We start from the raw sequence: 27,235 nt of genomic DNA on the forward strand, positions 1-27,235 counted from the left end.
CCGTTCTCTCCAGGCAGCCTCATCAGCTTTACTGTTCCTGTGCCACCCCCCTGATGCTGACAGCCATTCTGAGACCTCTGCTGTCCCTTCTGGTCCTCCCAGCCACCCCATGTAGGTTCTACTGCTTCCATTACATGGACTGTGGAGGCACGGAGAGGTGAAGTAGCCAAGAGCCACACAGCTCCTTCGTGTTTAGTGTACTCTGAGTGAGAAGTTGGTGTAAATTACAGTTGGTATCTGGGAAAAGGCATATGACTTCAGGTTCTAGTGACGTGTGTGAAGGGAGTTTGGAGGGTTTAGTGTAGTGGTTCTCAATCCATTGGGGCTCAAATGATCCCTTTATAGGGATTGTCTAAGACGTTGGAAACACAGCTATTTACAGTCCTTTATAACAGCAAAATTACAGTTGTGAAGTAGCAACAAAAATAATTTTATGGTTGGAGGTCACCACATGAGAAACTGTTTTAAAGGGTTGAAACATTGGAAAGGTTGAGAACCACTCGCTTAGGGTTAGAGAAGAGGCTGCTGTAAAGACAAATCTGAGAAGTTAGTATCATCTGCAGCCCCAGCCTAACATCTGTGAGGCTTAGCAGTCTCTCCAAGCCACAGTGAGAATTTCAAAATGTGAGTCTGTCCCTTTTTCTGGGGTTCTTTTTTGTGCGGTAACTGGGTCTTTTGTTTTTTGGGAATTTTGTTTGTTTGTTTTTTGGTGGTCTTTTTTTTTTTTTTTTTTTTTTTCCTACCTGACCTCACTGCAGATGCAGAGGAGTGGGGTGATGAAATATATATTTTTCAAGTTACGTTTTATTAATGTCACACAAACTAGAAATTCCTGGGAAGGGGGAAGCTCAGCTGAGAAATTATCTCCATCAGACTGGCATGTCTGTGGGCATTGTCCTGGTTTCTAATTGAAGGAGGAGGACTAGACCGCAGTTTGCAGTGACAGCGCCGGGCATACTGGCTGGGTTATATAAGGAAGGTAGCCACCTGGGAGTCTGGAAAAAGGCCAGCAAGCATCCTCGGTGGCCTCTGCCTTGGCCTCTCTTGATGGACTGTAACCTGTAAGCTAAAATACACCCTCTCCTCCCCAAGGTGCTTTTGGTCTTGGTGTTTAGCACAGTAAGAGGTACATACTTGGACAATGTACAGTTAGAATGTGCACATGGCAAGAGGTTCCTTGGGCCTTGCTGGTTGGACAGAGAGTCTTAAGCTCTAAAGGGTCCATGCCTAGGCCCCCATGTGAAAAAGAATCTTTAAACTTAGCAAGTTGGTGGGGCCAGAGATAATGATTTTATGCTAATCACATATTCTCTTTGTTTCAAGTAGGGCTATTGTCTTGAATAGTATTCCACTCCTAGTTCATGGCCAACTCTTCCCTATGGCTCAGAGCTGTGTTAAATATTAATAAGTATTAAAATTGGCTACCATTATAGTAACTGCCTTTTTAACGTTAGGATGTATGAGGTTGCTGGGGTTTTAAATGCAACATAGCTGTTTAGATTTCTAGTCACAAAGGTTTGAAGAGGCAGTCGAGAAGCAAGCAGTGTTAAGGATAGTGAGGACAGCTGGAGTCTTTCTCATTCCTTGGCTCACCACCTTTTTCTTGCACAGGTCACTGCAGAAACAATAGTTTAAGGAAATACTGAGCATCCTTCAAGGGCTAGGCACCAGATGTATGTAGCTGTTGCTTTGTTCAAAGAGTTAATTTGCATTTTAAGGAAAGAAGATTTGGATTCTTAATATATTAAGTATCTTATGCACTTAAAAATTTATCCATGTGTAGATATATTTTTTGGATGATAACCTAAAAAATCATTTAAAAATATATTTATTTAATGTATATGTGTGTGCCTGAGTGTCTGTCCATGTACCATGTGTGTATGGGAACTAGAGAAGGTCAGAAGTGGTGTTCGATCCTTTAAAACTGGGGTTAGAAGTGGTTGTGAGCCACCATATGGGTGCTGGAAATCGAACCTGGGTCCTCTGGAAGAGTAGCCAGTGCTCATAGCCTCTGAGCCACCTCTCCAGCCCTAATATTATAATAAACTCAAATTCAATTGAAGTTCCCTAGTGAAACTTACCCATACCTTGTAATTATCATGTATATCTTCTTGAGCAGCTTGATTTCTGTTGTCAGAAACAGAGAAAGTAAAAAAAAAAAAAAATTAAATTCACCCTTTCCTAAACAATTAGGCTCTTAATACCCTGTTGTAGGGCACTCTAGTATTTGAAAAGAATTGCTCTATAAAGTGGAGAGGAAGCTTTGTGCTTTAAACATGTGATGAAGAAGCATCTGGAGGTCTAGAAATGTCTCACTGGTAGCACAGGGTGGTGCTGGGAAATTCCTGTCATTTTTCCTGGCCCTGTGTTACCTTCAGAGCTAAATATGAACGGATAAGAACAGATAATGAAGATTTGCAGGAATCCCCATTAGGTTACATATCTGTTTTAACAAGTCTTATTGCTTATGGCTACACAAAACTTGAATACACTCAGCCTTGCGCATTCCATTGTGGAGTCTCTAGCAATCTTTTTTGGCATTCAGGGACCCTTTCCCCACCCCTCGATGCCTTTAAAGCAACAAAAGCAGAAGCCTGCTGTTCTGCATGCCCTTTGACTCCCTTGTGCAGTTCACTAGAGAGAAGACTGCAGAAATCGGAGCCACAGGATGAGTTTCATCATTTTAGCTCAGCTAGCGTTTTGGTATGTTTTAAACAGAAATTGGAATTCATATGAAGTGGTGTCAGAAAGCTCTGTGCATTTATAAACGCTCACTCCTGCAAGTTAAAAACCCGGTTCATAATTCCCACCTTGGGTCTTGGGGGCCACTTTTCAATCATTTCTCTCTGCTAATTTTGGTGTCACCCTCATTTCTTTTTAAACGATTCATTTTGAGCAAATTTGTAAATGGCCCTGATGTGTTCTACAATTTAGTCAATTACTGTTTCAGCCTGCAAGCCTCCTGGGGAACGGAACATACATGGCCTGAAGGTACGAATTTCAATAATTGTTTCAGTAAAGTTAGATGGATTTGTAACGCTGTGTTCTACTTATTGAAATGTCAAATAAAACTGCACTTTCTCAAACTCTGACAAGCAATCTTTTCCTCCCCTTATTTTTAGTGTTGGGGGTGGAAGGGCACATCTGTATTTGCTTACAATGTGTATGTACTTGGATCCTGGGCCCTTGGTGCTATATTTTTCAATTATTTGTTTTGTTGGTCAGTTTTTCTAGGATGATCCTGGGATCTCTTCTCCACAAAGATTTATTTGAGTGAGAACATGGCCTTCATTTTGGTGATTAATTAAGCACATAAGCACACAGGGTGCCCTTCCTCTTCTCTCAGCATATTTATTGCTTGAAACACATATCTAGTTAATGTCTTTTCATTGTTCTGCATGTTTTAAATTCTGGATTTCTGCTTAAGGCTTTACATCTGAAAGAAAAGCTGGCTATTTTATTAGGCTCAAGTGTTTTATAATTAATTACTTGCACCTCAATTTCTAATGAACGAGAGGAGTTGTAGAGCTAGAAGGGGGGTGGCATCCTAAGGTTTGCTACGAACTGCTACACACAGGCTTAAGGTGCTTCCATGGGTAGCCTGTTTCTCTGTTGTTCTGGGTAGCGAGCTGAGGTTTCTACCCCTCTGCTCCTCCTTTTTTTTTCAGCACCGTTTAAGTATTTGAGCAACGACAGGACAGGGACAGTGGATTATGTAATACACGGGTTGAACGGTTCTGTAACCTAGATACTGAATACATGCCAACTGTGGGTCTGTCTAGCAACAAGCTAATTAACCTTCATAGTGAGATGAGACGTTGTATGGTGAATTATAGGTTAATTAGAACTGTGTCCTCGGAACACAAGGTTGATCAAACTTCTCTCTTACTTATAGGTGAATACTCGGGCTGGTCCATCTCAGCATACCAGCCCTGTGGTTTCAGATTCACTCCCAAGCAATAGGTAAGGACAAACAAAGGAAGTGTGTCTTGCTCAGATCCTGGGGCGATGGGGAGGGGAGAGTGCTGGGAAGAGGCTTGTGTACCACTTGTCTTTTCTGTAAGGTAGAAAGTGGAGATAGCTGTGAAGGAAAGTTGACTAGCCAGCTAGCTTGCTGCATATTAGCTTGAGAGAAAAGATTTAATAAAGAAAGATGAAATTAGAGGCAGATGAGATGGCTCAGTTGATAAGAGTACCTCCCATGCAAGCATGGCGGCCTGCATTTGGATTCCCAGCACCCATTTTAGAATCGCTCTATAAAGTGGAGAGGAAGCTTTGTTCTTTAAACATGTGATGAAGAAGCATCTGGAGGGCTAGAAATGTTTCACTGGTAGCACAGGGTGGTGCACCCATCTAAAATCCAGATGTGGCATCACATGTTTGTGAGGAGCCAGAGACAGGCTGGTCACAGGAGCTCGTTGTTCAGCCTAGCTGAATCCGTGAGCTGGAAGCTCAGTGCGAAGTTCCACTACAAAAGACAAGACTCTGAGCCATGGAGGAAGACACCATACATGAACTTCTGGCTTTCACATGTGCACAGATATGTGTACATATACCCCCCCGACACATACCTACACCACACACCCATGCACAATAAACAAATAATAAAGAGACAAAAGCTGAAACTGACATGTTAAATCATTAATTTTGTTCTAGAGTAGTTTTCCCTGAGTCTCCAAATTCTACAGCCTGTTCTGTACCTGTTTCAAGTCTTGATCCAGTTACACGCTGTGTGATACTTGTTCAGTCTGGCTTGCTTGCCCATGTCTTGACAGGGTTATTATCTTCTGGCGTCTTTACCAGGCAGAGTCAGGAAAAGAGTCAGATGGTGACATTTAACTTGCCTGGCAGTGCTGCTCATTAATGGCATCTTTGGTTGTCCAGGAGATAAAACTGCTGTAATAGGAAGATTATTTTTGTTAGTTTGTGCTAGCATCACCCCACACTGGGACAGATCTTAAGCCTGAACTTAACCGCCACACCATGGCTGAATCAGGTGTTCAGTTAGCCTGCCAGTAAACAGCCTGCTCCTTCACTTGTGATCCTGGAAGGCGGTTGCTCAGTGCTGTAGTCACAATGGTGGCTGAGGAGCTGACAGACCCAGGAGACCCTTCTTTTGGCCTGCACTGAAGGTTCCTGGCCTTTAGTCAGTGTGTGCATAGCCTTTTGTGGGGCAAGGAGCAGTTTAGGTTTCAATTTGCCCTCTCACCTTTCTGTCTTCCTTTACCCACAGTCTTTGCCTGTGAGTTTCTGAGTCGAGTCTGGCTTCCAGTTTTAGAGGCTGAAAGTCCAGCCAGCCTGGCCCAGGCTGTGGTGAGGATTCTTTGTTGGCCCCTCTCCTCATGGTGGGAACACATGCACGAGCGATTGCCTCCTAGTAACGGAACCACAGGGAGACTCTCTGCTCCTATGGCCCTTTTTATTTTATATGTATGAGTATTTGCTTGAATGTATGAATATATAACACATGTGTGCCCAGGATACTCGGAGGCCAGAACTATGGAATTACGAGCCTCTACCTGGGAGCTGGGAACCAAATAGGCGTTTTCTGTAAGAGCACCAAGTACTCTTAACCACTGAGCCAGCTCTCAGCCTGTATTTTTTTCTTTCATTTTTAAGACTGTTGCTGTATAGCCTAGATAGGCCTCATTCCCCTGCCCTATCCTTCCAGGAACTAGAGTTATTGATGTGTACCACCACACCATCTTCACAACCCCACTTGACCTTCCTCTGGGCTCCTCCTCCAAAGCTGCTTCTCTGAATATTTTACTGTGGTATCAGTGCCTACCCACTAACCTGGCTGACAACACAGGCTCTGAAAGGGTGTCTCTTTAACGGTTGATCCTATCTTAGAGTACAGCTAGCTAACTAGTCACCAGCGTATTATCTGCCTGGTCTTGTGGGCCAGGTTTTTGCTTCTCCACAGAGGGCTTGGCTCTGTGGACACTGCTTTGCATTCACTTTCTTTCATACTGCCTGGACATGTGAGCCATGGCCCTGCAGAGTGGAAGCCTGAGGGTGGGACTGCATGTTCACAGAGCAAGAAGGCAGAACATCTCACTGGTACCCCTGATTCCAGAAAAGGTGGTGTGCATTCAAACAGCAAGTGAGCCCTGGCGAAGGGCAAGGCTTTTCCGTGGTGTTTAAGGGCACACTTTCATTATGGCACTAAAAAGCCAGATGGAGTTAAAAAGATTTCCAGTCGTAGAAGCAGTGTTATTTTCCAGTCTTCCACAGGCATTGTAGCTGCAAGTGAGAATTAGCTTGCTGTAAAAACTGTCGTCTCTCTTCGTGGATTATAGTAAGAGTCTTAGATTGGATAGAACTTCACCACCTGATTGTCTCACGGTTTCATGCCAGCATCTTCACGTTGGGATATGGCAGCCTCTTAGATAGTTAGGATGGTGATTCCTATCATGGGAAGAATGTTAATTGAAAAAGTCCTGCGGGTGTTTTAATATGTTACCCTACATTGGCCATGTTCAGTGCCCCGGGTTGATAACTAATCAGCAGGTATTTATTGAGTGCCTCTTACTCATTAGTTGCTGTCCTAGGAATATGATATGGCAGTAGTTATGTGAAGGAAGCAAACGCATAAAGAGAACCAGTAGAGTCAGGAACGTGCTTCGATTTAAACTGAGTACTCAGAGCTGGCTTCTTGGGGAACGTAATGCTTCCATCTAGAGCTGATACACAAGGAGGACCAAGTTATATCACAGTAAAGACATTTCAGTTAGAAGGAGGTACCTAAGGAAAGGCCCTGAGGTGAAGGAGCTCAGCGTGTTTGTCAGTTGGCAGGAGCACAAGGAGAGGTAATGGGTTAGGGCAGGGTGTAGGATGCTAGGGAGAACACCTCAAGCGGTGGGAGGCAAGGATGCAGACAGGAGGAGGGGCTTGGAAGGCCATCGGTGCCTTCCTTTCTTATCCTGGCCTGAAGAGCCAGAGAGGACTCTGATAGCAGAGGGCAAGCCAGCCCGCATTTGTAGAAATCCGTCCTGTGGGGAGCAGGGAGAGGGAAGGCACGGTCTTATTCTGCTCTCCTTTGATGCTTGACTGCTGTCCTTTGACAAATGGATACCCAGGTTCTTCCTGACAACACTGGGCTAGGGCTGGACTTCCCGGGCTGAGGCTGCCCTTTGTTTTTATCAGGTGTATCTTAAGAGGTTCTTTTTTTTTTTTTTTTTTTTCAGCTGGCATTTGTCACCGTTCAGTACCCATTTGTCAAGATTGAGCTTTCCCCCCAGAATGTGGCCGTTCCCTCTCTCCCCACCTTCGGCCACCTTCTCTCTCACACCTGCTCCTCATCCTTCCAGCAGCCTGCACCTTCCTAGAGCTCTGCATTTGCAGCAATCCTGTGGTTGCAAAGATGCTTCAGGGAATCCCCACCGTCTCCTGTGGGTCTCCTCTACCTTAGCTAAGACAGTCTTGCCAGTTGTATTACTCGGCTCCCCTTCACCATCATGGAATACCCAACATGACGAGATAGCCTACTCTAGTAGGATAAAAAGTTGACTGAACTCACAGTTTGAGGGATTGAAGCTCCAATGGCCCAGGACAGGCTGTGGTAATGACTCTTTGTGACTGTGTTTCCTCATTCAGAGTGACATACAGGGAACCAGAGAAAGAGAGACTGGGTTCTGAGATTCCTTTTGAGGTCACACCTCCAACTGACATAAGTACCTCCCCCTGGAATCGTTTCAAGGCCAATACCCTCAACGTTGACACACTGAGGCCCCAGTCAGTCTCTTAACATATGGACTCTTCGGGAATAAGCCAACTCCAAACTGGAACCTTGTGGTGCTTTTGCCCTCAGGATGGGTCTTGAGTGGTGTTGTTTGCATATAGGTGCTTTGTGCACTTCTGCCTTGCTGGTGAACATGGCACCTCTTACCACTGAGCCTGTGCATCCGTCTGCTGCTGCCTCATTCTCTTTTCCCCTACCTTCCTTCTCAGTTTGGCTAATCTTGACCATCTTTGAGGGCCAAATTATCTTCTGAAAGTTGTTCTTGATTGCCACCCACCCATCACAGGTGGCCCTGTGTGGATTGCTGTACCCTGCTCCTCTTCTTTCGACTGTAGCAGTGAGCACATTGGTCCTTCGGTGCTCTGTGGGGACAGTGACTACAGTGTACCCACTGGAGCCTGGCCTGGGGCGTAGCCCTGCATGCTTGTTGAATGAGTGAGTGGGTGGCCGTGTAAACTTGCATCCGTGGTCAGCTCTCCCTCATCAGTCTCCCAACTTACTCTGTTTTTGTGACATCACCTCTAGTCCCATTACTTTGTATTTCTTTTTAAATTCTGAGATAGCATCTTGTAGTGTAGACCAGACATGCCTAGAACTCACCATGCAATCCATGTTGATCTTGAAATCACAGCAATCTTCCCCCCTCCATCTTCTGAGTGCTGGGATTGTGGATACGAGCAACCGTGTCCAACTGTACCTTAACAAAAACTGTGTATGGGTGTTGTGCTTGCATGCATGTATGTGCACCATGTGCATGCAAGCACCTGTGGAACCCAGGGGAGGGCATCAGATGCCCTGGAGCTGGAGTTCCAGGCTGTTACACAGAGGTTCTACACAGAGGTTTGTGGGTGCTGGGATTGGAGCCAGGTCCTCTCAAGAGCAGCCAGTACTCTCAACCCCTGAGCCTCTCTCTAGCCCATGGCCCTGTCTTTTTATTCTTTTTACTCTTTGGATAGATAGCTCAGTGTCTTTCCTCAAGTATTATAGCCAGGTTACAATTAGGTGCATTTGAATTTTAAAGCATTTTAAAAAGAGGTTTTGGTAACTCAAGTTCTTAAAAACAAATGAAATATTGAATAATCAGGCTACAAAACAAATTTCCTAGATGGAGGTTTTTTTGTTTTTGTTTTTGTTTTTTTTCTTTCATGCTGAGACTTGTTTTTTGGCATAGGTGAATGACCATTTGTTAGACTGAGCTTATGGGGGTTTCCTAGGTCATAATCACTGAATTCAAATCGTACTGCCAATGCCACTCTAAACAGCTTAGCCTTCTCCTTCTATAAAATTAGGATGATTAAGCTCTTTGCCATCCACTGCTAGATTGATGAAGCTGTGTTAAGGAATCACATTTTTTTTTCTTGGGTGAAAGACATTTTTTAAGTGCTATGAATTAAAATATTATTATTTAAGCTATGACATAATGGACTATCTGTGGGGAGATCATAGCAGAAGCTTTGGTTGTTTGGAAGTCATTTATGGAAATACAGAGATTTAGATATTTTCTAGACAGGTGTGTGCGTGCATAAGTGATGGTCTGAATGTGGACAAGATCTGTGTCTTCTCTCCGTAAGTCAGGGGTAATAACTGTACATAGAGGAGGTAGTCCCTGTGAGGGCTGCCTCAGGAGGCTGTGCTGGAGCCTGTCCTGTTGCTCAGCATTCTGATCCGAGCTGCCATGACCATGTTAGAATTGGACTGGTTCTGAGGCAGCTGTTCGCTTTTTGGTGTGTACTGACTACATCTTTAGTTCCAGTCTACAAAATTCTTGACTGTTCCCCTGGGCAGATTGGACTCTGGAGGTTGTTATCAGCCGAGAATCCTTAGGTGAAGGCCTTTCTTAGAGAGTTTTAAAAAGTAGGAACTGAGGCCCATTAGTCTGTGTGGGACCACAGCAGAATTGTAAGGAGTGTGTAGAGAAAATGATCTGGGCTGAACGACCAGCTTGAGTCTGAGATCGTCTCAAGTGTTATGTATTAAAGATGCCGTGTGGAATGCCAGTGTGGTTCAGGTTAGGGCCTGATCCCATTTGCTTTCTGATGTGTTTCGCTCGGTATATCTTTCCATGGTACCGTGTACCTGCCACAGTAGCAATGACCACCATTTCTTGAACATTTAGCACTTGGCTGCCCAGGGGCAAGGAAGACCACAATAGAATGCACTGAGGTCTGTGTACTCAGGGAGCGTTCAGTCTCGGGTGAGAGTGTGGGAGAAAAAGGAACCACACTGGTGATGACAAAGGGCGTCGTTTGAGAGAGCATGGAGACACATGGCGTCGTGTCAGAGAGAGCATGGAGCGGACAGTTAAGGATGTTGCTGGTGAGCGCTACAGTTTACAGTCTAGAATAGCAGTTTGGGAGATGCCATTTTAAAAAAAGATCCATCATCTGTCTGCCTGCCTGCCTATCTGTTTATTAGCTGTCTGTCTGTCTGCCTATCTATCTGCAGTCAATCTATCGATTGATCTATTTGTGTACCAGTGTTTTAACCGCTTGCACGATGTCTATGCATCATGTACATGCAGTGCCTGCAGAGGCCAGAAGAGGGCGTCAGACCACCCCCCACTCCCCCCAGACCTGAAGTTTAAGACAGTTGTGATTCTCCATGTCAGAGCTGGGAACCAAACCTGGGTCTTTTGAAAGAACAGCTAGTGCTCTTAACCACTGAGACATCTTTCCAGCCTGGGAGGTGCTCCTTTATATCCCTTAATGCTTAGTGGGCTGGCTGTGGAGAGGCTTGAGAACTTCAGAGCTTCAGACAGCCATCCCTCTTTCTTCAGCATTTTGACCAAAAAGCACTAAACTATCTGCAGAAATGTTTGCATAATGTGTTATCTTCTGCTATTGTAACAAATATCTGAGGTAATCTGCTAATAAGAGGAAAGGGTTATTGTGGTTCACAGCATAGACAGTTTTAGTCCACATTTGGCTTTCACACATTTCTGCCTGATACTAAGATGCCATTTCATAGTGGGACCATATGCAACCTTTCCAGGAGGAGAGGTAATAGAACCTAGATCTCATAGCCACTGACAATGGCTACTGTGTGTTTGTTCCCAGGAAGTCCAGTGTGTCATAACTCTTATTTGTAGTCAGAGACCAGAGTGTAACCCATGTTTTTTGACATTTGAAGTTCTGTTATCTGTCATCTGGGAACGTTCTGAGAAGGTGTTCAGTATTTTGTGCATCAGGTGTAAAACCACACAAACTCATCATGGAGTTGCTTCCATTCCTCTGTATAGTCTGCTTCCACGCTCTGAAGACTCACCAGGGCTTCCGTCCTCCATGATGTCTTTAGTGTTCTACCAGTTACTTAGAATAGGAACAACAACAAAAGAAAAGCCTCTTATACAGTGAAGGAGAACAGTCTGTACCTCAAAGAACAGGCATATTTTAGTCTGGATTAATTATTATTATTAATTATTAGATAAGTTCTCACAATGCTTAGCTGGCCTCAAACTCCTTATGTAGCTGAGGATGACCTTGAACTACTTGCTGTTCCTCTTGCTTTCTGGAATTATAGGTGTGTGCCACTCACCACACACTCTTTACCTGGTTCCTGATCAACCCCCAGGGCCTGTTTCGTGCTAAGCAAGCAATCTGTTGCCTGAGCCACATCCTCAGCCTTGGTCTGGAATTTGCAGTGGTGTTGAGAGGTGTTGGTGACCTTGCCACTGACATATCTTTTCTTTGCAGCTTGAAGAAGTCCTCGGCTGAACTGAGAAAGATACTGGCTAATGGCCAGGTAGGTATTGTTGCATACTGTAGTTCAGAATAGTACTCTGTGGCTGTCCAGAGGGTAACCATAGTAAGTATTAAATGATGAAAAGTCTGCGTTTTTCTTGTCATAAATGAATGCCACAGCTTAATTTGATTGGCAGAACAATCTGCAGCATGTTTTTCAACCTGAGCTAATGGGTTTCACTCCCAGCAGATTGAGGCAGTGTGCACACACCACACTGCCACCTCAGTTTAAAAAAGTTAATCAGTTCTGAACAAGTCGTCAACCTGTGGGTTGTTGACAGGGCCCTGTGTTTTGAATGACTGTTTCTTTCATTATCTTTGGAGACAAAAGGGAAAACTGTTACTTTCCAGCCTTAGCTCCTCTTTTGTCCAGGGACCAATACTGGCTTTTGTGGGACTGAGGCTGGGTAGGGCAGACCATTACACACGAGGCCCTGGGCTTCAGGGAACCTTGGTTTGCCTTGTTGATTGGCGATCTGAAACTGAATGACCTTCCCCAGCCAGGGAAGGACAAACATGCCTGCAAGCCACTTATTTTTCACTAATTTTGATTCAAGTATACTACTTCTGAAGTACTATAGTGCTTTTAAACATTCACTGGTAAATGAAGCTACCTACGGGCCTGCAATTCCTCAGTAGCAACATAAACGCGTTTTAATGTTTGGTACAGTGAAGCCCTTTGATAGCCTTGCAGGCAGCGCCTGTCCATTGCCATCAAGCCTGCCTATTAGGCTCTATTGACTGAGACATCTGTGTCACCGCAAATAAAAGACTCTTATTGATTTTCTTAACTGCTGTTCACTTCCGCCCATGTTTCGAAGGCTGAGATCTTAATTATCTCAGATGCTTATTCAGTGCCTTCACACGCCGACCTCTCCAAGCCTCATTGGCATTTCATGAATCAAAGACTTGTAGTGGAGCATGTCAAGAGGACAAAGATGGGTCCTCATGCTCATCCTTTAATAGCACCTGTAACGATGTGCCTGATAGATGTGTGTGTCCTAAAACAGGGCGTGTGGAAGTACTTCTGGAAGTTTGGCACACAGTCTTTTGAATAGTTACAAAAAATTGAGTTGATCTGGTTCTGACAGCCTGTCAGCCAGTGTGTGAACTCTAGTCCTTGAATGCTCAGTGTACTGTGGAGGAGGCTCTGGCGTAGTGTTGTGCCTAGTGTAATCCTGGTAGTCTCAAATTCTGTGGTAGACAGACTGTGCTTGGTAGGGCTCAAACCCCAGCTCCTCACACATGGGGCTCTACTCTCAGCCTCCAGATGTTAGACTGCATTAGCCCATGTCTTTGACCTTGAGGCAGCCGAAGGTTTGTTTAGACCAAGGTCTGCACCTGTGTCCCCTGTGCTGGTCGTGTGTGTAGAGCCAGTGTGAACAGAGCCAAAATATGAGCCCAGGCCATTTACATAGCTTCAGTGTGGCTACATTCTAGTACTAATTACAACTCATGTATAAGTCACTGTGTTCTTCAGCTGGAAAATATATTTCAAAGTAGACATAAATTAAGGAGTTTTAAGTACATTTATGCAACCTAGGCAATGGAAAATAGCCTGTCTTATAGTCCTCTTTCTGAAATGAAAAACACTTTCTTCATGCTGTGTGCATACACACACACACACACACACACACACACATACACACCAGCATTCTGAAATGCCCCTCATTTTTTCACAACAAACACAGCCCCACAAATATCATAGTAGTGTCAGTTATGAGGGTGTCTGCAGTGGGAGATGAGCCCGACAATGGTTTTTGACACTTATGTTTATTGCTTTCTCTGGGAAAGTGCTAATGCTGAAGTCAACATTATGACAGTCTCGTCTTATTTTTAAGAATAAGCTTATCTTATGTTTGCTTTTACTTAAGTAAAATAAATAAATAAATACAAGAGCCGGGATGTTGCTCCTCTTTGCGCTTGCCCAGCACCTGCTTATCCTAAGCCCTCCGTTGGTGCTGTGAGGAGCCGAGGGTGAGAGTGCATTGTGGAGGAGTCCTGCAGATGACGTGGGTGTCGGTAAACCTCGGGGCTGAACACCAACCATTTGATATGGAAGATGGAAGTCACATTTAACGATACTTGAACAGTTGATTTTATTTTAGTGCTAGTTTTATTTTAGTGGTTTAAGCTCTCAAGCATTAATAATGATTTGCCTTCCCACTAGCCTCCACTTAGATTTCATAAGGAATTCATATTAATCATTAACAGAAAGGGACATGATTCTTCAAGATAATCAAATATTGACATGTTAGAAATAGCTTTCTGCCTGGGTTCATTGATATAGGTTATGTGATATAAATATTTATTTCTTTTCTGTCACTCAGAGTAAATGCCATCAATTGATTCAGCATTGATAGAGTGTCAACAGTTCATAAGAAACATTTGACTGGCTTGTGTTTTCCGATTAGTCTCTGCTCTATAAAGTGGGATTTACTAAATCTCCCCAATTGTCTGCTCATGGAGTGTGACGCCTTCTGAAAGCATTATTGCTTCGATTTGTGAAGCGAAGGTCTCGTCTGGACTCTGTTCTGTCAGGCCTTTACATATAAAATAGAATTAATTGAGCATTTTTATTTTAATGATTTATAAGAGACACATGCTTATTCTCTTTAACACAGGCAGACAATAAACAAAAAACATATTCTTTGCTAATCCATAATTAAATTTCTTTTCATTGTCCCCATTAATTTCATTAATATGTTAAATCAAGAACCACTTAAAAGTTTACCTTTAGTCTTTGGGATGGAGCTGTTTCTGTTTTTGTTTTTGTTTTTTCTGTTACCACATTATGGTGGAAGATTCCAGCTTAATAAATAAAGCAAAAGATATTTGGGGTCTGTTTTATTGAGAGCTATGAATCAGACTTGCTGTGCTATCTTTTGGGGTATGTTTTTTCCGCTCAGAGTCAGTTGTGGCATTGTCTGTCAAATGCTGGCCATGCATTTGAAGCTGCCTGGAAAGAGCCCAGAGGGTCAGTTCAGAGGGTTTTATAAGACAGCCAGGTGTACTCCACAGGTCTGTGCCTTTTACCTCTGTGTCTCTAAAGTAGTTTCTCTTCCTTTTGCTTTTTGATTCTGTAGAGAGAGTGACTGTATTTCTTGCTCCTGGTAAGCTCAGGAGCACTCTGGGAAGTCACGCTGCAGCCAGTCCCTTTCCTGCCACACCTTTGTTGCTTCCAGAACTTCAGATGCCTTTAGAAAAGTCCTAACCTGGGAGATAGGGATCCACTGTAAAAACCCAGTCAGTGTCAGCACATACAAGTCACCAGTTTTAAATGGCTTACTCAGCTGCTTTGTGCAGACTGAGTGTAAATCAGAAGTGCAGAAACCCTCTTCTTGCCTGACCTCAGTGGTGGCTGCTGTCTCTGCTTCTTTCCTGGCCCCTGCTTCTCTTTTAAGCAGCATGAAGGTACTGACGGTCATGTGCTGTCTTGTCTGTGGCTATGTAGCAATCGTAACTTCTGTGGCTTTTTCTTCCTCTTCCCTCACATCTGTTATTTTCCTTCTTTTTTGCATTTTAAAGTTAAAACAAGGAAATCAAGTATAATTAAAAACTGACATCTTTATCAAATCTCATATCTTTACAATTTGAAAATCTACATGGTGTGTGTATGTGTTAATAGTAGTGCACGCATGTATGTGCACATAAGGAGGTCAAAGGTTGACTTTAAGTGTCCTCTCACTGTCCATTTTATGTTTTGAGACAGGATCTCTCACTGAACCAAGAGCTTGCTATTTTGGTTAGCTTGTTAGCTAGCAAACTGTGGAGATCCACCTGCCTCTGCCCCCTACATCTGGGGTTGTAGGTATATGCCTCCATGCCCCATTTTTAGTGGGTGCTGAAGATCTGAACTCAAATGCACATGCTTACATAGCAAGCATTTTGTTCAGCCATCTCCCTACCACTGAAAATATGTGTTTTGTTTTTTTAAATTTCCTTTCTTAAAAATAAGTGAAATTGATCAAAGAGCAGGCAACCAAGTTCATATCAGAGATGGTCTCTTCTCCCCTTGCTAGGGAACCCACATGGAGACTGAGCTACCCATGGGCTACATCTGAGCAGGAGGTCTAAGTCCTCTCCCTGAATGGACCTTGATTGATTCATCAGTCTCTGAAAGTCTTCCTGGGCCCAGATTTCTTTCTTGGTCTCCTTATAGAGATCTTGTCCCCTCCAGGTCCTTCTAACCCTCTCTTCTTCCTATGCTCTGCCCAAACTTTGCCTGTGAGTCTCCTCATCTGCTTTGATCCCATGCTGGATAGAGTCTTTCAGAGGACATCTGTGGTAGGCTCCCATCCTGTTTCTTCTGTTCTACCGCTTCTGGTGTCCATCCTGTTTGCCTTCTGAATGAGAATTAAACATCTTCCCTAGCTAGGGTCCTCCTTGTTGCTTAGTTTCTTTAGGTCTGTAGATTTTAGTATGTCTATCCTTTATTATATGGCTGTTATCTGCTTGTAAGTTAGTATATACCATGCATATCTTTCTGCTTGTGGTGTGACCTAGCCCTCCCCCAGAGGAAAAGAATCCAGGCAGTCCTGATGAGACTTGATAGGCTAGGGTCAGACAGTAGAGGAGTAAAACTTCCCCTGTCAGTGGATTAGGGGATAAGGATGGTGGAGGGAGGGTGAAGAGGGAGGGAAGGTGGGACAGGAGGAGATGAAGGAGGGGGCTATAACCTGGACACAAAGTAAATAAATTGTAAAAAGTAATAATAATAGTAATAAGTGAAATTTATTTTGAAAATTGCCCTTTGGTCAGTGGTTTGCCTCTCTGTGCACAGTGACCACTGGCAGAAAGCATGTCCCCATCCGCACCGGAGACGGATCGCTGATAGCTAACGTTGAACTAGAGTACTTATTGACAATTTGTATAATGAAAATTGGGTTAAATGGTCTTAAAATGCTATAAAACTGTGGTTTTTTACGATACTTGGTCCTATCATACTTGCATGAAATTACTCTGTAGGTTTATAAATCTTACCTTCATTTCTTAGTAAACACAATCCCTATGCTTCATTTTGAAAAGTTGATTTAATGTGCTTATCTAAATATAATGGCAAAAATGCTATGAGCCGCCTTTTATAGTTTTATGTATGAAATCTTAAAGATGTCTTTTAAATTCAGTTCATGAGCTCTGCTTCAGTAGCTTTATTTTTACAGTATGGTATACTATGATAGCCATGTACCTATAGTCCCAAATTCAGGAGACCGAGACCAAGGGAAAAAATATCACTTGACCCTAGGACTTCAACAAGTAAATGAGGCTCATACTTAAAAACATGGGAAGTATTGATATGCCATAAAACAGAAAATTCATAAGCAAACAGAAAAGAAATCTGATAGAGACATGTATGAAATTATTTATTTCTTGAGACAGGGTCTTATTAGATAGCCCTGTATACCCTCTAACTCACTCTGTAGACCAGGCTGACCTTAAACTCATAGTGATCCTCCTGCCTCTGCCTCCCTAGTGCTGGGACTAAAGGAATATGCTACCATGCCTGGCAGTTTTGTTTATTCTTACGTGTGTGTGTGTGTGTGTGTGTGTGTGTGTGTGTGTGTGTGCCTGCTTGTCTATATGTATACCATTTGCATGTAGTACCCACAGAGGCCAGAAGAAGCATCAGATTCTTCTGAAACTAGAGGCACAGGATGTTGTGTGCCTCACAGTGTGGCTTTGGGAACGGAACCATGTCCTCTGTAAGAGCAGCAAGTGTTCCTGACCACCGAGCCACCTCTCCAGCCATTGATATTTCATAATATTAACAAAAACAACAACAACAACAACAAAAAACCCAGAAAATCATTGTTTGGGCAAAGACCTGCATACCTTGAAAAGGTATAGACTTTTTGATCACTTCTTGTTTATGTAGTCTTTTACAGTAACACGCTTTTAGAACCTACAGTTCAGAACCACTTCTACGTTTATGATCTTACGTAATTTTCCTCATTATCTGGGAGAATTCCTTAATTTTTGCACTCACTCATGTACTTCTCCGTCACGATGCTCGTAGCCGTCCTCTGATGATGTAAACCTGCATTATTTCTAATGAGGTTGACAAGTGGAAATACTCCTCTTCTCTGAGTCCTGTTATGATTGTGGGTGTAAATGGTAAGAGACACGTATACTTGCCCTTTGCTTGTGGGGAGGACTCCATCACAAATGTCAGTCATCCCAGAACCCAGACCTTTTGTGCTATGTGCTTATATCCCAATTGTGCTTTGATCCCAGTGCCACCAAGTCAGAATTTGTGGACTTGACCAAGTGAAATTTTTTTCTCCTGGAGTGAGAATGTATCTTGTTAGGCAAGGTAACGGTGCAAATTAGTCTGTTGGGGGCACTTTTAGATTACCTAGAGGAATGCTCCCAGGGAATTGCTTGGTGGCGGTTCGTACCTGCCAGTAGACACTGCAGTTTATGAACCCTTCATCAATCAAGGTGAAGCAAGTGGCAGTCCCGCTGCCTTAGCATCTCAGGTCCCTTTCTGGGTGGCTGTTCGGAATGCTGTTGGAAAAGGTGCCATTTAAGTCCAGAGTAATGTGGCTTTCTTTCCTTCATGCCACCTCTTTTCTACAGGGTAAAATATCATTTTATTACATTAGTAGTTTAAAGGTCATAGAGAACAGAATTTTCCTCAAATAGGGAAGCAGTTGGCAATTTTTCTGACTTGTCTGCCAGTATTTTTTTTCAACTGACCTTAACTATAGCAATTAGCTGATTGTAAATTGCATCAATCAGGTGGTACAACAATTAGATCTGGTGCTGAATTGACCCTTACACACGAGTGTTGATACTCTTGTAGGAACTGGCAGAATGGTGGGGAAGCTGCCGCTTTACTTGCAGCAAACCCTCAGTTTTCACAGTCTTCTGAAGCTTCAGCTTCGGAGGTACACGTAAGAAAACTACTTCCCTTGATAAATGAAGCCCTTGCTTTATTCAGTTGGTGGGAGTTTAAAACACAGCAAGTATTTAAAGCTTTACCATAATAATGGTTCAAAAGCAAACTATTATTTTCCATGTGATACTGAATTAGGAACTCCATCCATTTTCTGCCCAATGGAAGGCAGTGCAGTTCCCTGGAAATTGATCTTTTTTTTTTTTTTAAGGGCTTACTTTCTCTGAGCTTATCTATGTGGAAAACAATACCTTTATTAAATCTACTTCCTGAATAAAGTTGGCAGTTAATTTTCATGCAACAGTATCAGTGCCTAAAGAATTACTGAATATATCAAATGGAGTCTAACTAGCCTTGAAAACATGCGATAAATGATTATTTAGGGAGTCCCTAAAAGACTTAAAAACATTACTTTGTGGGTACCAACGTAATTTACCTGCCATTCACAAATACAAACAAGAGTGGTGGTTTTGGTGTAAGTTTTGTAGAACTTAGAAAATATGCATGCTGTCTTATACATTAACTTATAGGAGTGGTATTAATTGATATCACATACATATTCTGTGTGCGCCTTGGAGGCACATGGTTTGGTATTTACCAGTTGGCATAAATATGATTTGTACTCAGCTATTGCTATGTCCTTATCACTTGCAAACAACAACAACAACAACAAAGCTGTTTCTACTCTAGGAAAACGGTAAACATTATTCAGTTAGTTTGTTCAGTGTTAATTATAGGGTCACCTGAGGAGTTTTCAGGGACTGGTTTATTGACACAGCATGCATAGATTACTGGGCGTGTGTGTGTGTGTGTGTGTGTGAGAGAGAGAGAGAGAGAGAGAGAGAGAGAGAGAGAGAGAGAAAGAGAGAGAGAGAGAGAGCGAGAGCGCACCCCGGGCTTAGCTTTGGTCCTGTGTGTGTCACTGCTTGGCATTAGTTCAGTGCCATGGTGGAGACCATTTTCCTATCAGTATCTCTGGCCTGACCCTTCTGAGCTATGTTATATCATTCCATTTTGACACCTTTTATCAAACTTTAATGAAATGACCCAGGCAAACAAATTGTCATTAAACTTTCCATCACTTTGTCCCTTGGTATCGTCTTTTATAAATTGGACAGCAAATGTTGTATTGATCCTCTGGCTCCCGCAGCTGAACTTGGAATGACCCAGCCTGCTTGTTGTTTATGGCCCAGGGTTGCTTTCCTTGACGTTTCCATCCGCAGCATGACACCCTTTCTGTTTTTCTTTCTTTCCTGTGGAGATGAATGAACAAGACATACGGTACCGAGACACCCTTGGTCATGGCAACGGAGGCACAGTCTACAAGTGAGTAGTCACTCTGTTGAACTTTCTGTCCACTCTGCCAGGTGCTGGGGACCCGGCTACCTCACGGCAAAGGTTTTATGCCACCACCACTGCTTCGATTTTATTTCCATGTTTGACACCAGAATTCTGCAAGGCAGCTTCTATTTTCTCGGGAATTGCCTGAAAATGCATTTATATTGCCTTTTTAATATTTGTGAGTCTGTATCTCTCCTGGGTGGGTGGTTGCTAGTCCGCCATTAGCAAGTGTGCCTTTTTACTGGCCTGAGGTTTGCGCATGTTTCTCTTTCCTCTTTAACACCGTTACTTATTGTGATGTTTTTTGAAACTTGTTCTCACCTTGTGCTGGTCCCTCGCCTGTTTACAGTTATGCCCAGTGGAAGCCAGACTTTATGAACACCATTGCTCTGCCCTGTGTTGACACTGTTATTAAAAAGCCTTTTTTTCTGTTGTGTTCCCCGCTCTCTCCTCACCCGACTCGCCCCAGAGAATTTCTACACGCATTGATGAATATGTTAAGTTAGGAAACTCTCCCAAATTCCAGTTGTAGCGATCTTACCCTAATGGAGTGTTCATTTTCATATTAAAAAATGCTAAGCATAAAAAACCAGTTCTCTTGATAGGGAAGTCCCTCTCACGGCAGTGCAAAGTTTAAACTACATAATGTAATATGTGGCACTTAATAGTCTGCAATGGTGTATGAAAAATATTCCACTAGGAATTAACAAATCCATCCTCTGAAGAAAGCCCTCAGGGCAGCAGAGCTTTCCTCCACACACACCAGCCCCGCACTTGTACTGTGCTTTTACTGTAGATATTGTAATAGTAAAAATAATTGGGGTTATAAAAGAATTAATTTGTATTCTGATTGGGTCGTCATGATCCCAGCACATCTTTGTGTATTGATGCTGCCTGGGCATTGGATATGGAGTGAGGAAGTCCTTCAAGTCATCTAATCTCATCACTCAGTCTCCCAGGTGCAGTCAGGATGTGAGGCCTCCCCCAAAACATAGTTCATTAAGAACTTAAGCCAAGCTTGGCATCATGTGCACACCTTCAATCCCAGCAACTCAGGAGCCAGAAGTAAGTGGATATCTGTGAGTTCCAGGCCAGCCTGGTCTACATAACAAGTTCCAGGACAGCCAGAGGTACAGTGAAACCCTGTCTGTATACTAACCAAACAAACAAACAAACGAAGAGACAAACAAACAGTTAGCTATCCTAGTCCTCAGGATGCTGGAACAGGTGGATTGTCAGGAGTTTGAGGGTAGCATGGGTTTGATGGTAAGTTGATGTTGGTAATCGCCAGCATACGCTATAGTATATGACCATGTCTAAAAAAATTTTTTTTTAAATAAAACAAAAGAAGAGAATGTTTGCTCATCTTTTAGATTATTCTTCCTGCAGATGATTTGATAAAGTGAATTGTTGGTCTAAAATTAGGACCTGCCACAGCGAGAGTCAGAAACAAATATGCTTTGGTGACTATAATTGAACCCAGGACCCAGGGTTCCTGAGCTGCACCTCTAGTACAGGTGTTAAAATTTTAATCCTCTGTGTAATTGTAATACAAGTATGAAAAAGAAGGGAGTGTATGGGGACGTACAGATAACTTGCCTCTTTCCCCAAAGGAAGATTAAACATGAAACTGTTGTTTCAAAAATACTGTAATCATGATGAAATATAAAATTTGTTATCATAACCACTTGATACATTTTGTGTTTTTGAGACAAGGTCTCACTGTGTTGCCCTGGCTGGCCTAGAACTTGTTAGATAGATAGCCCAGGATGGCCTGTAACTCACAGAGATCCACCTGCCTCAGCCTTCTGAGTGCTGGGATTAAGAGTGTGCACCACCATGCCTGGCTTTGTAAGCATTTTTAATATGTGGTTTGGTGGCATTTGGTACATTGCTATTCCAAAGCTGCCATCAGTCCCCTCGTCTGCAGAACTCTTACCTTGCGGAGCTCTCCCACTAAATTTCCTTGCTTAGCCCTTTGCGCTTGTTTCTAGTAACAAAGCTGGGCTAGAAATCACTGGGACTGACATGTCCAAGGGACATTTCAAAATTTATGTGTCACAAGTTCCTTTAGCTGCACGCCATTGTCAGCTGTTCCTGAGGGTTCATTTAGCTGCCATCATCCACCCTCACGTGAGTCTCAGGGTTACTCTTTGGACAACAGTTGCTTCTAGAAGGGAAATTGTAGTGTCGTGATGATGGACTACTTTATTTAATTAGTCGATTTCTCATAAGAGTTTCCATTGTTGCCTGTACTATTCTGTTGCTTGTATATTTGTTTTGAAACTGGATCTTAGCACATTGCCCAGCCTGGTGCTGAATTCCCTGGTTCAAGCAACCCTCTTGCCTCAGCTCCCTGAATATAGACATGTGTTACTGCAGTTGCTCCATATCTGGTTCATAAGAAGAGAGTGTAAAGATACCCAAGTGCACAACCACTGTGGTGGATGACTGTGCCTCATTTCCGGGCTTGAGTGTGCAGTGTCCTTGTGACCTGGTTTTCAGTTCTCACAGAGCAGTGCTGCAGTCATCAAGAGCGCAGTTTCCCTTACACAAGTCTCTAAGGAACACTGTTCTATGTGTTGTGATTGGGTTTCTTATACACCAGGTTTACCTTAATAGTGTTTACTATAAAAATTGTGGGTTTGTTTTTCAGAAAAAAAAATTATTACATTAGGGTTTGTGCTACATAAACGAGATGAAGAAATATTGGAAAATCCCTCACTGGTAACAAAACTGCCTAATGAGTCTATTACATTTTTTTCTAAGGAAGTATAATAAAGCTAATATATACACATTATATACACATGAGACGTCTAATCTTCAGGCTTTTTGCTTTGCTTGTTGGGATGGTGTAAATTTCCAGTGATGTATGTCATTATTTAATGTTGGCACATTTTCATCATTCCAAGCTGGCCCTAGACATCTGGGCCTGGTGGGAGTGTGGCTTCTGTGGCTTCTCCTGTCTTAAACTAGGCCATTGTTGGTGTTTTCCTAAGCACATGGTTTTAGTTGAGATTTTTTTGTATTTCTAATTTGAGTCATAAAGGAAATTGGGGTCTGAAGTATAGCCTCAGTGTAGCAAAAAGGCAAGTTTGGGAAGAGAACGTGGGTTCACTTTCATTACTCCTTACGCAAAGCCCCATAAATCTCCGAAAACCAATTTCAACAGGAAAGACATGTTTTATTTCCTGATCCACAATGTACTTCAAAAATGCTGTAGAAATAGCAGGCAGTATGTGTTGTAGGTAAGTACGAGGGCGCTAAGTTTGAATTCTGTTGGGGTATCTATCTTTTCAGAGCACTGCACATTGAGATGAGATGCTCTGCGGAATGCCGAGCCCTGTGATTCCTGGCGCTTTTCCTTGGAGGCTGCTGGTGGTGCAGCACTGGCAGCAAACTTTGTTCACACCCTCATTTTCTACCTTTCATGGCTATGGAGCTCACTTTGAGAACATCTCTAAAAACAATCTCAGAGTCATAGTGGGGCTTAATTAACTTGGAAAAGTCTTCAGCATGCTGCATGTTACATTTTTTCCTATTTTCTAATTACCCCATGGATAAGACATTATTATATCACATTATTGCACTATGAGTTTCTGAAAGCTGCACGGTATTTTCTCTTGTCTCACAGTTTGTTTTTAGGTTGTCACAGGATGGCTCGTGTAGTGTAAATCTGCTGTGCTACTAGAAAGTAAGGGGACTCCAGTTTGTGTAGTCATTCATTGGTCAAGCCAGAACTCAAAGCAGCTGCTCCTTGTCTTTCTTTCTTTTTTTTTTTTCACTCTGTGCTTTTCCCCTGGGCAGTGTCTGTTGTGTCCCTTTGTATTTCCTAGCATGCAGTGTTGAGGGCTGAATGGATGCGGGGTGCTTCTTGGCTGAAATAAGAATGGGGGTGGGGTTTACTCAAGGTTTCCTGTCTCTTTAGCTCGGAGGCTGCGTAATTGGTTTAGAATACTCACCAAGAATTGAGAAGCAGGTTTACAGGCTAAGGACGTCTTTGTAAATGATTAGTTCTCTGGTAGGCTAAGGATGCCTTTGTAAATGATTAGTTCTCTTGTAGGTGTTAAGACTTTGATGATTCTGCATCTCCTGGCCCAGCAAACTAGTTCCTGTCCCCTTCTTTTGGATAGAGTGTGGCACTGAAATCAGAGTGATTGGCAGTCGTGGTTGCTGTGGACACGCCCTGTGGTTCCAGAGCTGCCAATCAGGCCCTGCTTTGGCTGGAGCTGCTGGACTACTGCTTCAAAAGTGGAGAGTGTTGGGATCTTGGGATTACACTGGGCTGCCATTAGCTAACAGTCACCCGAGTCACCAGAAGCTCATCATTTCCAGTTGTTTGTCTGTTTCTTAATGCAGATTCTTTAAGCTAAGTCTTAGATTGTTAATGTTTTGATCATGAGTTCCTGTCTCTAGGTGATAGAAATTAGTAGTGAATTTCCTATGTCCAGTTCCTTCGTATAGTACAGTGAAGAATCTAGTCTGGATATTGAGTAAAATTTTCAGTGATAAAATAGGCAGCGTATATTCTGCCCAGATGGTGTTTGAATATATATCATTATTCAAGATTTTTATCTAGAGACAATGAGAAGAATAATTCTCAAATTACTCTTTCTGTTGCTTTCTGTTATTTATTTTAAGTAATATTCATTAGGCACTGGGGTGGGAATAGTCCTTGGAGGGAGTAGCAAAGATCATGTCAGTTCCTAAAGTCATCTCTTACCCCTGTGATCTGACTATAAAACCAACTAAAATAAATGTGTGCTTAGAAGCTGGGATTCCATCATTGCAGTAATGTTATTTATTTACTGAAAAACAGAATTTCTGATGGGCATTTACATAAAATACATGAGTTATCTAATTAACTGCTGTTTTGTAGGCAAAATGTTTCAAAACCATAGGATTCTAAAAAACCTAACAAAACTGGCTTTGATGGTGAGAATGCAGTCATGTGCTGAAGGGCACTGTCTTGATTGGCAGCAGGTCATATGGATGAAAGTGGTCCATGGTGACATTGTAATCATGTAGAGCAGTGATTCTCAACCTGTGAATTGTGACCCATTCGAAGGCCAAATGACCTTTTCACAGGAGTCACATATCAGATATCCCACATATGAGATATTTACATTACAGTTCAGACCAGTAGCAAAATTGCAGCTATGTAGTAGCAACGAAAATAATTTTATGGTTGGGGGTCACCTCAACATGAGGAAGGTTGAGAACCAGTGATGTAGAATGTAGGTTAGAGGTGTCTTTCATGGTGTATGTCCTCTCTGTGAAGTCTGCATAGTGGGAAAGTTGCCTAAATGCATCCATTGTTGAGTGAGTCATAGAGGTTAGTTCTAGTGACATCTGCCGTTACTGAGATTACTCATTTAGAACCACATGCCACCCCAGAAGCTTTGACTTCCTCGGGCACCAGCCAGCCTGCAGTACCAAATAAAAGCACTGACCTGCTCCCTCATATTCTCCCGACATGTATCTCGTATATTAAAAGTAGTTTTGATATTGACCTGAGAGCCAGGGTGCTTGTTTGATTTATCTTGACCTTAAATTTCCAGTAAAATGAAGAGCATTTTCTTTGCAGCCAAGATCATATTTTAAACAAGCAACAAGACACCATCCTAATGTAAAATTAAATACTTACATATGGCTGGGTTGCATTATGGTATCACTTGGCAAGCAGGGATATTAATGTTTTCAGAAAATCAATGAGTATTTGTCAAATAAAATTAATTATGTATGCTTCCCCCTTCCCCTCCCAGCACTACCGTTCTGGGCTTGTTTCCTGCAGTGGTATGTAGTGTATCGATCTGAAGCTGGAGGACAGACCTGTGCCCGAGCTTCTGGCTCCACACCTTTCCCACCTTGGCTCTCCCGCCCCTCTGTGTCCACGTGCTCATATCCATTACGGCAATGATGGATTATTGGCGTCTTCCCGACATGACAGGATGTCACAGGTCGCTGAGCAGGGACTTTCAGACTCTGTTTCCACTCGAATTAACTATTATTGAAATAGTTTATTGAGATTGAAGTATTGATCTTTTTTTTTTTTCCCTAAACGTAGCTTAAGGGAAGGAAGAGGAGGCAGTAGTGTTTTTGAAAGACACTAAATTTCATTTTTAAAAATCTCATTTATTTAGCCTTTTCTTCTTCCTGTTTTATAGCCCCTATAGTTTTATTGCTTAGAAAAGGGTATCTTGGTTTTATTTTTATGACAGTATAATTATACTTCAGAAATGTACTTGATTACTATGGGTAACAAAATTGTTCTACTATATTGGTTTGGCCAATATTGCTATACAAACAACTTTTCAGTCAATTGAGTCTGGTAAAAATCAATACATTATGGTAATATTTCAAGTAAGAATTTGCTGAATCTAAATGTTTTGCCACATTCTCTTTCAGGGAAAAATAATTTTGAGATAGCAAGACTTATGTGTAATATTTTATGTTAATGAAGTGCTTTGTTTATAGAGAAATCTCCAGTCCTCGGCGACAGTGCTGTGCGCAGGTGCCAGCTTGCATGAGCGTGCCTCGATTAACAGGCAGTGAGAGGATGCTGCTTCTGTCTGAAGGCCATTCTCTGGCTGCATCAGGAGGCCGGAACATCCAAGCCTCACTCCAGCCTCCAGCTCACCCCCTGACATTCATGAGGGGATTTTTCCCTGGTGTTAAGTTGACAGAGACATGAGTTCAGAGGAACAAAGCTGGGCAGGTAACGGGGGCCTGGAAGTGTGCCTCTTTAGGCCTCTTTCATTTGTTGACCTGTAAGTTCTGAACATATGTGGTGTCATGTGCCCTGTGTCCTGAGAGATACCTAAGCTCTGTCCACAGGTGATACAGGATCTCAGGTAGACTGTGTATGTATGTGTGGGCTACCAGCCCTGTGGCATAAGGGGCAGATCAGGAAGAGCCTTATGGAAAATCTGATACTTGAAGGCATTGGCTTTCACCAGGTTTAGAGAAAGTGAAAAGGGACCCGTGGAAGCCGCTGTTGCTACCCCTGTTCTGAAGGCTAATTGCTTGTCTCCAGTGTCTGCCTGAGTCATTCTCTCCCTGGTCTTCTCCCCATGAGGTGGTCTTCCCCGCAAGACATTCATGTCTTTGTCATCTTGGTTGCAGTGTTTGCAGTGCCTGGCATGGTGCTTGTCTATATTAAGCATCAAGCGTTTTCAGAACTGACCTGCAGAGGCGGGGTCTTTACATGGGTAAATACAAGGGGCTAGCCATGGTAGGGTAGCTCTAGAGATGTGCTACCCTCTATGAGCAGAAAGGTGTGGCCGTTACTTAGGACTGTTGAGAAAAGAACTGTCCCTCAGCCGTGAACATAAGCTGACTGCATAGGTCCCTGATGAGCCTGAGAGGGCTAATAAAGGGCCTCTGAAGGTAGCCCGCAGGTGTAATCATCGTGTGCACATTTGTTTGGTTTTGCCGTTAATTTTTACCTTGTTATATGTTCATTTATTCACTGGACTAGTAGTTACTGAGTGACACTGTGTGCCAGGACTG

General features: G+C 42.8%; 1 protein-coding gene across 30 annotated transcripts in view; it reads left to right on the forward strand.

Annotated features, from left to right (window-relative positions):
- Positions 1-27,235, forward strand: part of Map2k5 (mitogen-activated protein kinase kinase 5) — a 222,029-nt gene that overhangs the window by 34,232 nt on the left and 160,562 nt on the right. For 23 of the 30 annotated variants that reach the window (XM_060384937.1, XM_060384938.1, XM_060384942.1 and 20 more), the window contains 5 exons: positions 14-111; positions 2,951-2,991; positions 3,896-3,963; positions 11,437-11,485; positions 19,644-19,708. In XM_060384937.1, the coding sequence (XP_060240920.1) occupies positions 14-111; positions 2,951-2,991; positions 3,896-3,963; positions 11,437-11,485; positions 19,644-19,708 (321 nt within the window). Of the gene's footprint in view, positions 1-13; positions 112-2,950; positions 2,992-3,895; positions 3,964-11,436; positions 11,486-19,643; positions 19,709-27,235 lie in introns of those variants that run through there. The other 7 variants (XM_060384939.1, XM_021640465.2, XM_021640463.2 and 4 more) reach the window with 3 other exon arrangements.

The sequence above is a fragment of the Meriones unguiculatus genome, chromosome 6 (assembly GCF_030254825.1).
Source record: "Meriones unguiculatus strain TT.TT164.6M chromosome 6, Bangor_MerUng_6.1, whole genome shotgun sequence".
Taxonomy (NCBI): domain Eukaryota; kingdom Metazoa; phylum Chordata; class Mammalia; order Rodentia; family Muridae; genus Meriones; species Meriones unguiculatus.